Source organism: Histomonas meleagridis (assembly GCF_020186115.1).
Source record: "Histomonas meleagridis strain 2922-C6/04-10x chromosome Unknown contig_10, whole genome shotgun sequence".
Taxonomy (NCBI): Eukaryota; Parabasalia; order Tritrichomonadida; family Dientamoebidae; genus Histomonas; species Histomonas meleagridis.
Genome location: NW_027150747.1, coordinates 264,804 through 277,842, shown reverse-complemented (window position 1 = coordinate 277,842; position 13,039 = coordinate 264,804). Strand labels below are relative to the sequence as shown.

At 26.5% G+C, this 13,039-nt stretch overlaps 1 protein-coding gene across 1 annotated transcript; it reads right to left on the bottom strand.

The window, feature by feature from the left end:
* Positions 1–5,895: 5,895 nt before the first annotated feature.
* On the bottom strand, positions 5,896–6,828 carry GO595_000456 (uncharacterized protein; the record flags this gene model as incomplete). The annotated part of the gene is made up of 1 exon (XM_067917700.1): positions 5,896–6,828. One exon carries the CDS (start codon positions 6,826–6,828, stop codon positions 5,896–5,898), a length of 933 nt encoding a protein of 310 aa, XP_067779444.1.
* Positions 6,829–13,039: the final 6,211 nt, after the last annotated feature.

Below are 13,039 nucleotides of genomic sequence, written 5' to 3'. Positions count from 1 at the left end.
TTCTTTTCCAAAATTATAAATTATTTTATGTACTACTTGACGAATATATAGATCAGGATGTGCAATTTGTACTGTAATTTGTGGAATAATTTGACATATTATATTTGGTGGTAATTTAATTAAATCAGAAATTAAAGTAGAATTAATATTACAGCTGTCTTTCATTCTAAAAAATATCGAAAATAATTGGCATAAATATTCGAGTGTATTAGATGTATGTAATTGTGTAGCTTTAAGAAACCCATTAACTGCATTAATCGAATAAATATCACTTTGTTCAGGTATAACATTAATTAAACTTGAATTTGCATATGCCCAACCTAACCAATTCCGATATTCATTACAATTATAAACTTTTCCGATTTCATAAATTTGTGCAATTTCTTTCAAGTTATCCGATGTATGTTTATCATATATATAACGATATTTACCAAGTGTTAAATATATTTTTGATTCAAGATATGAATCAGGAATCTTATAAAATTGATCAAAATATTTTTTGATTGAAGTTTCTTCATCAATTTGAAGTAAAAATGTTTTATGTTCATCTTTAGACATTAATTGTAATTTCTCTAAAACATTTTCTGTTTGAAGTTTATTAAATATAATTTGTTTATCAAATGAATCTTGTTTTAAAAGTGTAGTAATTAATAAATAAAATGAATTCTTATTAACTTTCATTAAATTTTGATGAAAATCACTTTCAGGAGATTTACGTAAATTAATTAATTCTATTATCAATTGAAGTGTTTGAATTGCTTCATCTTTTTTACCTGTATCCCAAAGTATTTTACTTTGTACAAGTTCCACATTTGGTAAAATTGTTTGTGAAAAAAGTCGATCGAAATAAGTATCAATTAAATTCCATCTTCTTTCTTTCCTTAATACAGAAATCATTTTAAGATATATATCAATATTTTCACCAGGTGTAAATACAAGTGATCTAATAGCAATTAAATTGATCCATTCTTGACTATCTCTTTGGAAACCTTTTAAACGTTTATTCCATAATTTAGTTAATAAGTTTTGTGAGCTAACTTTATCTTGTTTTAATATATCTAAAGATTCTTGTAACTCTATAAACGCATGTGAATAATGTAAATTCTTATTTAATCTAATTGTATCACCATATGCAAAAATATCAGTATTATAATTTGCAATTAAATTAAAACCTTTTGTTAATATTTTTTGGCATTCATCATATTTACCAATTTTAAGTGAAAAAAATGCACAAAAGAATATTTCACTTAAATGTTGTTCGGAATTAAATTGTGCAACATATTTCGGGATTTTTGAATAATTTCCTAAATGATAATTAGCCCATGCAATATTTTTAGCGTTTTCTTCTCTAAGTTGTTTCGGCCATTTATCAAATTCATTTTCTAATTCAAGTATTTTATCCCACATTTCTAAATGTGAATAACATCTAATTTTACTTGAGATGTTTTTGTTATTATTACCATAAAGTTGAAGTGCTTTATCCCATTCTCCTAATAATTCACACCAAAGAGCTGTTTTAGAATCTTCTAATATACCTTTAGCATGTACTAACATTCCATGAGAAGCTTCTTGTCTTCCCATTGTAGTATTTAAATCAAGTAATTTTTCAATGATTTGTGGATCCTTTGGATTATTCATAAAAACTCTTTGTAAGAAATATAATGTTAATGGTCCTGATCCACAAGCTTTAGCTAACTCGATATCATCGATTAATAAAGGCATTAATGCACGATCTAAAAGTTCAATAATTGAAATGAAAAATGAATCAACTTGTTTAAAATCATGTATAATGTTTTGTACAATATTTGAAAAATATGAACGTTCTTCTAAAGTTGCCTTTTGCCAACAACTTAAAAATGCTATTGGAAACATTTGTTGACGAAATGCTGTAATTGTTGTAGCAAAACTTGAACATGAACGGATAACCATTGAAGGTGAAAAATTAATAACTTTTTGACATAAGTTATCAAGCCATTTACCAAGTGTTAATTCATCAGGAATTAATAAATCAGAAAAAACATTTGTAGAAATTGTGTTTGATGGCATTATTAAATGATATAATTTAATTTTTGGTATGAATTGATGAGTTATAATTGGATCTTGTGATAAAAAAGGTAATGAAATATTAAATTTACTTTCCCAATTTTCAAAAATTTTTATTGGAATTTGTGTATATTTAATAAGTGATGGTAGTAATCGAATTATATGTGGCTTCGCTTGTTCATTTTGCATTAACTTATAGCAAATAAATAAAAGTCTTGTTTGATAAGAAGATAAATCTTTATTTTGGATTAAACAAATTAATGAATTAATTAAATATTTATATATTTGGAATGTAGCATTTGATTGAATCCTAAATTCGATTGAAGTTAAAAATGATTCAATAGATTGATCTTGATAAAGGATTGAAAACGTCAAAAAACTTAACAAATATTTAATATAATTATGATTTGGATTAAATAAATTTTGTGTTGCAGGAATAAACAAAACAGAAGCGCCTTCTTTATAACTACTTAATAAATGATAAGATAAAGAAGCAGCTAATTTAATTGCACCGAAATAATTTAAATATTTTAATTGCGTTTTAGTTATTTCATTTAAGAATTGACATGATTCAATTTGACATTCTCGTGTAATAACTTCTAAATCTAAAAATAATGAATCGCGATATTTATTCGAAAAAGTATCAATTCCTTTAATAAACATTGGAATTACTAAATCAACAAATTTCGCTGCGTCTTTAGATTCTAAATCATAAATTCGTGTTATAGCTTCAAATAAATGCATTGTTGGATTCGAAAAATATGGAATTAAATGTGACATTGTGAAATCAGTATAAAAAGATTTGGAATTTACATCCCAATCGAATTGATTTTGTTGTGAATCTTCAGGTTTACTCATTAAATCGACAGAAGTACCAAATAATTTAACTATAGCTATTGACACAGAAGTATTTTTATTATTTACAAGCAAATTTAATAATGTTGGTAATAATTGTTGATTATAAAGTCTTAAATTTAATCCGGTATCAATTTTTGTTGATAAAAGTGAAAGACTTTCAATTGCAATTGTTAATACTTTTTTAGATTTTCTTGTTGAAAATATATGTACAAATGCATCTAATGCACGATTTAAAAATGGAGAAATACGATTACCTAATGTAGCAATTGTTTTAATTAAACAAATATCTTGTTTCTTTAAATATTTTTCTATAAGTGTTCTAAATATTTGTAATCTTTTAGGTTCTGTTTTTTCTTTTTCTTTGATGTTAAATAAAAAAGAATTTTGATCTTGATATTTATCAGTATTAATAATTTGATTTGATGAATTCTCACTTATAATTTGTCCACATAATAAAGTTAAACAAGTATCAATTATATTTGGTATTAAATGTTCAATATAATCACAAAAATATTCAACAATAATTGGTAATAATGAAGAATATTTTGATACAATTTTTATATCCGTTAAATTTCTTATCGATGAAATAACATTTGATACATAATCAATAATTGAATAAGAAAATTCAAATGGATTAAATTTAATTATTTCGCCAATTTGTTTTAATGCAATTCTTCGAACTTTAAAATTTGGATCTCTAATTGCATTTAAAAGTTCCGAACTTAATGAAATATCTTTGGAAGGTTCTAATAATGATAAAGCTGTTAAACGAACTGATTTTTGTGGATCATAAATTCCGGAATTAATTAGAAATTGCTTTGCTTCAAACGTCGGTTCCACTGCAATTGCTTCCATTAATTCACATCGAATCATTTCTTGTGATTGTTCTATAAGAGGAATTAATGCTTTATGCATATTTTCATAACTTCCGAATAATTCTAATGGAAATTCTTTTGATAATTGTAATGAAATTGAAATTGATAATGCATTTGCATTTTTATTTAAGCCATGAAATAATACATTTCGTAAATATTGTATAATTTCTGGTGTATGACAATTTTGTTTTTTCAAACATTTAATATAATTTATATTAATTGGTGTGTTTAAATACAAATTATTTGGAATTGAAGTTCCAGGAAATATCTCAAAAATTGTATATAAAATATCAAAAGCAAATTCAACTAATTTTTTATCTTTTTGTTGAATGATCTTTTGCATGTTTTCCATTATAAACTTTAATGGTGTCTGTTTTCCAAATGTTTTAATCGCACGTTTTAACTCATTAAAAAATTGTTCAGGTGAATTACTTTTATTACATTTCAGATTAAGACTTTGAAATAATTTATTTATTGAATGATAACTAATTTTTGTTAAGTCAATTTCGGCAATATCAATCATTAAGATTTGTGCTGATAATGAGATCTGTTCTGAAGTCGAAAATGAAATTTCTGAAAGTTTCGCCGTTAAATTTGAAAAATGTGAAATTAAAATTTGGTGATTAAAAGTTAGAAAAAATCTAAGAATAGAAATAGAACCTTCAATTTTATTTGGTGTCTCTTGATTTATTGATGTGACTGATTCAGATAAAATTTGTGATGTAATAGGATGTGAATCAGAATTTGGAAGTTGTTGTAATTCAAATGATATGATACTAATAGCAAGATTCATGATTTCTCTATCTGAGGAAAAAGCTAATTCCATGATTTCGTCATGATTTAAAACAATGTAATGAGCAATTTCTAATCCAGGAAAATGTTTGGCTTTTTTAATAACAACAAGTGAATTATAATAATATTTAACTTTTTTATCATGGATCCATTGAAATGCTAAATTTAGTGGTTCTTTGAAAAGATTAATTGCATCTGCTGATTCATGTGCAAGCCAATGAAGTACTTGTGCTGATGATTGAGCTACAAGTCTATTTTTTGAACGAAGGAGATTATAAATTAATCCTATGGAGTTTTTTAATTGCGTCATGTCTTTTAAAAAATAATGTAGAAGCGAAAATCCCATTATTGCACTCATTATAATTTTTAACTGTTCAACTCCAATTGACTTTTGTATCTGTTGAAACCAATTTTCAAAAATAGAATTAATCTCTGATTCAGAAAGTTGAATTAAAAATTGTCCTAAAACTGGTATGAACCTTAAGCGAGATTGCTTCCATGATCTGTATGTAATTGGTTGTTCAAATTCTGCAAAGCCTATAATGTCGACTTCGCCTTCTTTGAACCCCGCTTGTCGCATTGAAATTGCAATAAATTGTCAGATAACCGCTTCGGTTCTGAACATTACACGATACACCGCGAGGCAAAATTTATATTATAAAATCACTCCTTTATTCTTCAACAAATTTCATGTGTAATCCCAATATAGATTAAGAAATATACATACCGAAGCCACGTGATGGATATTTGAGAAATTCATAATACAAGTTTATAAAATTCAAATCACTCATAAATAATTATAGGTTTTCCAAAGTCTATTTAGAAATACGATGTGTAACGCAAAGGCGCTGGGTTTTTTGTTTTAAATGCTCTATTTATTTTAAATGTTTTATCAATGTATTTATTTGAATAATAGATGTTTTTATCCATAAATTCCATTGGGTTAATTAAGCTTATCGCTCAACTTTATTTTAATTCTATTCAGATTCATATATACGTAAAACAAAATATATCATATGAGAATTTCACACAACTAAATTTCAATAAAAATTCATACCAGTTTATATATTATGGTGTTGACTTCTATATATTCTATTTAAAATTGAACATGATACTCACACCTTTTTCAAATATTCAAAACTCCACAAATAATTAGGTCTTTTTGATTAACGTCTTGTCATTTAATCCAAAACTCGAAAAAATCGTTTTGCTTTACCATTATATTTAAAATGCGGCTTTTATTGATTTCACCTGAAGCCTCATATCGATAAGTTAATCCTGGCCATCCATAATTTACATGTTTAGCTCTTGGTTTGTTGTTGATCTTTCATATGAAACTTTCTTTTTCTTCATGTAAAAGATTATTCCAACAATCAGTATTACAACAATAATGACCACAATCACAATCACAGCAATGATCCCCGGCTTCATTACTTCCCACGATAATTCCGTCCTGTATTTTACATCTATCCGTCTTTAAGTTGAGTGCGAATTTTTCAGGTGCTTTCGATGTTGTTAATGCACTGAATGGTGTAATGAATGATGAGCATGGATCTGTTCGCGATTCCAATACAGGTGTAACAGTCAGAACGCATCTTACACATTCTCTATCAAGTGTAATAGTCGCAGCGCCAATGTCGGGTCCAGTCAACATTTCTTGTGATGCAATCGTTTCCATATTATCATTATCAATTACATCCATTACAAATTTCTCATTGTATAAACCATATTTTAGTTGTGTATCATTACGAGTCCATTGTACTTGTAATCCATCATTTAGATTAATGACATCATAAGGCTTTGGTTTGATAAGTTGATTTGGTTCAAATTTATTTTGGAATGTAACTTTAGTTTGTAAATAATCAATAATACCTGAAGTGGGATTATGAAGATGTGCAATTAATGTATAACTTGAATTATCAGCAAATGCACATGGCGCTAACATTCGATATGGATTTGATGTCATTGTCGCTATATTAAATGTTTTGCTTCCATCCCATAATACGAATGGAACAGGATTTGATGCATTAATTGCACCACGTGAATTATCAAGTGTTAATGTTACAGTCATTGTTTCACCACATATTGGGTTTTCGACTTTTACAGATTCACCTTCACTTGTTGGAGTTTCGGAATAATGAATCATTGTATCTTCTGCTGCATTTCGACGTGTAATTGTTGGTAATGTTGGTTTAGATGCCGTACCCCAAACTTCTATCGATGGATGTAATAATTTCTCATTTGGATAATATGATTCCATTTTATATTTAAGTTTCCATTTTCCTGTTGGATTTTCACCAAAGAACGCAAGACAACCAAATTGTAAATGTTCTGATGACAGAAATGAATCAGTATATACTGTAAGTAATGATGCAGGATATTTTAATATGAATTCAGTGCCTTGTGGAGATGTTAATATAAAATGTAAATGTGATGCTGCTAATCGTGTAACACCAAATCATGCTATCGTATGATAATTATAACCTGCAGCATTTTTGATCCACATTGGATGTTTAGGATCATTAATTGTTGCAGTTAATGCAAGAATATATTGAACATCTCACCATGTTAAATGTGGGTTAGCTTCAAGGACTAATGCTCCTACGCCTGCTGCGATTGATGTTGCTGCAGATGTAGCAGTGAAAGATCCGTATGAACTGTTTGAATCACTAATTGCAGTATAAACATATGGATCAGTACGTTGAAACATTGGTACTTCACTGCCGCCTGATGGGGTGTTCGCAAACTTTTTTGTGTATATATTTATTAGAATAAATCATAAAATTTGAAGATTTATTTAGTTAAACATCTGCATTTGATAATTATAATATAACTTTTTACAAAAAATATTATTATTATTTTTAAATTGTGTGTAATTGTTCTATAATATATTTTTATTTTATATTATATTTTTGGAAAAATTGGGAATTATACATAAAATTTTTAAAAAAGTTTATAAGAGAATGAAATTATCTATTTTTGTTTTAAAGAAAAATTCGAAAATATATCTTTAAAAGTTCATTTGAAATAGAAAGAAGCAAAATAAAGTGTTGAATCTAATAAATGTTACCATAGGGAAATAATATCCATGTGGACATAATTTCCTTTAAACTTATATACACATATATAATTTTTTAAATTAATTATAAATTATTAAAAAAATTAAAAAGATTTTACTTGCATTTTATTAATAATTAATATTAAATTCTCTTCATAAATTCTTGGTTTATTCTTTAGAAGAAAGAGAATATTTTTCCCAACACAGAAATAATAACACTGTACCATAACGGCCATGTTAAATAAATATAGATTACTGAGGTTACCAATAAGTTAATTCCAAGGAATAAGAATTTCTTCTTTAAATTTTCACATACATCAAAATCATTAGATTCACAAACATTAGATTTTATTGAAATTAAAATAAGCGAAGAACCTACTCCAATTTGAGCAATTGCAAGTAAAACATAAAAACAAGCTCCTACAATAAAAATACTCAATTTTATATTGAAATCGATTGGAATAAAAATCACAAATAGATTAAATATAATCACAGATATTGATACATATTTTATATAAGTGGAAAGGGTGAATAAAATATTATCATTAAAATATGTTTTTATCCCATCATTTGAAAGAATAAATAATGAGTGGATATATTGAGGAATGCAGAAAATAAAATACAAAACGGGTATGTAAAAAAAACGAAAAAAATTGAGTCCACAGGACCGTTTCTTATGATGCGAATTATTGTTAAAGCATTTAATAATAGAAGGAAAAATTGAATCAATGTTTTCTCCTGTTTTTGAAGAACATGGGATGTAACAATAAAATTTTTGATTAAAAACCAGTTGTTTGGCTTCTTCATCAGAAACATGATCAGGATTTCCAGGTTCTCTTAAATCTGATTTTGTTCCAATAAGAATGATCTTTGAGTGCTTATAGTAGTTTTTAACATCTTTGGTCCACCTTTGAGTGATACCTTCAAATGATTTTTTAGAATTAAGAGAAAAACAAAGAAGTAAAACATCATTTTTGCGTGCGGGTGAATAAGTTAATTGACGAAGTTTAGAGTCGACTCTATCACTTGTATCCATAATCCTAAGTATATACTTTTCTTGTTTACAAAATATATCTTCATAAATTTCGAAAGTTATTGGAGGATTAAATTCTTTAAATGGTTTTTTATTTAGGGCAATTAAGAGGGATGTCTTACCAACTGATTCATCACCAACTGCAACAGAATGGATCATCTTTGAGATTGCCATAACCTAAATTGTAGTACACCAAATTTAATACACCTCACAGAATCGCACCAAAAAACAAAAAGTGCTGTAAAAAAACGATAAAAACGACTTCTGAATTGCTCTCGGGATTGGTTTATAATCTAGTTTTCATCTACCGATCAGCTACATTCATCTATGGGGAATTTATCAATAAAAGATTAATATTTAAATGAATTATTTTCAATAAATGAGGAAAATGTGATTTCATGTCTTAGACGTAAAATAATATGAGACTACTTGACAAATGAAATCCTCATCCAAACCTTCTAAATAAATTAGTGAACCTTGTAGAAGATGGTGTTGTTAAGTATATAATTTAAAAAAATGCCCTTTATGAACTTGCTGAAGCAGATGAAAACGATATACCAGCTGATGTGAAAGTTGAAATACTGCTCTACAAAATCTCTGGATTAATATATAATGGCGTTCAATTTAAATATAAGATAAAAATTAGATTCACCATTGAGAGAAACTTCTGCATTAGGTAACATTCATGAATGTTAAAGTGGGATGCATCCCCTTTGGTGAACTTGTTAAAGCAGTAAAAAAACAAAAAAAAAAAAAAATTCACATTCTCGCCAAAGGGAGAAAAAGGTTTAATCTGATTTTGTTCCAAACAATAACTTATGCGTACTTTAAGGAATTTTTTAACAATATCAGTATAACATTTTTCGGTTGTATGTATAATTATACAGAAATCAAAATATTTATAGAGAAACAAATCGGAAAAGAAATTTCCAATGAATTAATAACTGAAAATTATCAAAACAAAACAATAAAACGAATAATTAAATATTCTCCGAATTATTTCCTTAAACATTTAAGCAAACAACAAACATTTCAATCTAAAATATTTAAAAGAAATAATTAATTTAATTCAGAAAGTAATTTTGATCCAATTTTTTTTCCATGAATTAATTGCAATTCATTTATCATATTATATTATATCATTTTAAATAACAATAAAAAGCGTTTTATTCTAATTCTAATCGATAAACTTAAGAAACAACATAATTATTTTGAACTTCAATCAGTCGTTGGATTATTATCAGTATCTTTTGATATGATCATTGATACTACTTATGATTCAATGTATCAAGAAATTTCGTATATAATTTCATCAATTATTTCAAACATATTGCAAAATCAACAATTTTTAATATTTATACAAAACTTTATAGTTAACACCAAATTTATTTCATTGTTTTTACCTTTATTAACATATTTAAATAAAAACATTTTCGGAATAATAAAATCCGAAGAATTTCTTCAACTTTGTGATTCGGAATTACCTTCACAACTTTCGGCATTAATCCAAAGTTTAACGACATTAATTTCGAATAATTTTCATAATGAAATTATGCAACATTGTTGTGTTTCATTATGTAAAAGAATGGCATTGTTTTCATTTGATTTTAAAATATCCGAAAAAATGATTGAACTCATAATCGCATTGTTTAAGTCGAATAATAGTTTGAAACTTCCTTCTTTCTTCTTCTAGAATTTTGCATTTTCATTCTTGTATAATGTTAATATTCCTTCGTTTTATAAATCTTTGGTTACAATTAGATATTATTCTAATACGAATCCTGAAATTATTAACCAATTGTTTACTATTAAATTCGTGAATTCGGATGTTACTAAAGTATTTTGTAACCTTTTTTCAAGAAAAAACTCGACGTTAATGGATTAAAGGCTATAAATGACCAAATTTGTACATTCTTTATAGAAAACACTTCTGTAGAATGTATGAAATTGTTGATGAAAACTGCCGAAATTAGTAATTCTAATGAAAGTACATTTTGTTTTTTGATTAATAATTAATATTAATCATTAATTTGAATTGTTTGTCAAAAGGATTTTTTTTGTGCTTTTTGTTGTATGTGGATTTGTTAAAAAGAAATAATGAGTTGTTGATGGCTTTGAGTTGTGGCGAGCCAAAATCAAGAAAAATGTCATGTGAAATAATGAGAAGGAATGAAAATTTGGAATTGGGTTTTATGTAAGCAACTGCTGAAACAGACGATATAGAAGCAATACAAAAAAACGTCAATTTGTTTGAATAAAATATAATTTCTGTTTAATTTGTTTTTTAAAAAAAAAATATAAAATAATCAAAAACAATTGTGAATAAAAGCTTCAAACTACAAATACTGATGGATATCTATAACAAAAAACGATCTATTTCGACACAATATAATTAACGATAAGTATTCAATCTGTCAGTTCTGTACCTATTTCAACGATATGATGGTGATCAAACCCCAGTGCCCAGAAAAATTGATTATCTCACAAACCTCAAAATTGAATTGGGTTGAAACGTTTCTTTCGAAGTCTGAAAAGCTTGTTCCATTATTTTTATCGAAAGTTTTCATCATTACATGAACAAAAACGCCAACCATATTCGTAAGTCTTGAAATGTCTTTAATATGAATCATCTTAATTTGTTTGATAATAACATAAAAAATTCCAATCTGAAGGATAAGGACTTTACTTTTACTTATCCAATATTAAACATTAATGACACATTTCTTTATCAGAATTTATCTAATTTTCAATATTTTCGAAGTTTTATTTCACAAAAATTGTTAATCTATCAAGTCCGAATGAACAAATATTTATTTCCTCTATTGTTACAATTGCTTATTCTATCTGGTTCTTTCCAAACCGATTTAAGTTTTTGTTTTTCTTTAATTTCATTACTTTTTTTAATATTTATTAAAATCCTAAATTTATTAATAAAATTTACATTAAATCATCGAACCAAAAGTAAAGCAAACATCAAATTTGTTTTCATATTGTTTATGGTTTTTATTTCTCATTCGATACAACTTTTTAATTCAGATACATCAACATTAACTATAACGGATCCAAATGAATTCACAAATGATTATCAAAGCAATACAAAATATGTTATCATTTCAAGTGGTATAACAGAAATTCCAGGTTCTGCTTTTTATGGATGGACATCATTGCTTACAGCAGAGATTGCTGACTCAGTCACTTCAATTGGATTTTATGCATTTTGTATGTGTTCTAATTTAGAAGAAGTTTCATTTGGAGTAGGTATAACAAGTATTGGACAAAGTGCATTTCAAAAAACTGCATTAAAATATGTAACAATTAAAAGTCCTCTTACAACAGTTGGTGGAAATGTATTTAATGAATGCGAAAATCTTGAAAGTGTAATTTTTGGTGAAGATGTTCAAACAATTGGATCTCTTATGTTTCAAAACTGTATTAATCTTAAAGAAGTTACAATTCCAAGTACAATATCTTCAATATCAACAAATCCATTTATTTACTGTAATAGTCTTCAAAACATCAAAATTGCAGAAGATAATTCATATTATAGTAATTATGAAAACGATGGAGTTTTATATGATAAATTGATTACGAGACTCATTATTTATCCATCCTATTGGAAATCCTAGGGAAACATTCAGCATTCCAGATTCAGTCACTTCAATTGAATCAAATGCATTTAATTTCTGCACAAATTTAATAACAATTTCAATTGGGAAAAGTTTAAATACGATAAAAAGTTCTGCATTCTCAAGTTGTGTATTTACGAATTTCATAATTCCAAATACTGTTATAGATATTCAATCAAGTGTTTTTTCATTCTGTAATGAATTAGAAACGATTATCATTGGTGAAAGTGTTGAAAATATTGGAAATCAAGCATTTGCGTATTGTACATCACTGAAATGTATTTATTTTTATGGCGAAACTTCACCAGCAATTGGAAGTGATTGTTTTCAAGATGTTCCAACAGAATATGTTATGGTCAATGAAACATATATAAGTGAGCGATTTGGATAATTAAAGATAACGAAAGGAACAATTGACGAATGCATTCTTCCAACACTTACATATACACTATCAAATACATTTACTAAATCAAATACATTTTCGAAATCAAATTCATTTACACAATCAAATACATTTACTAAATCAAATACATTTACTAAATCAAATACATTTTCGAAATCAAATTCATTTACACAATCAAATACATTTACTAAATCAAATGTATTTTCGAAATCAAAAACATTTTCGAAATCAAGTACATTTTCGAATTCAGATACATTTACTAAATCAAATACATTTACACAATCAGATACATTAAATAATTCAAGTACATTTTCGAATTCAGATACATTTACTAAATCAAATACATTTACA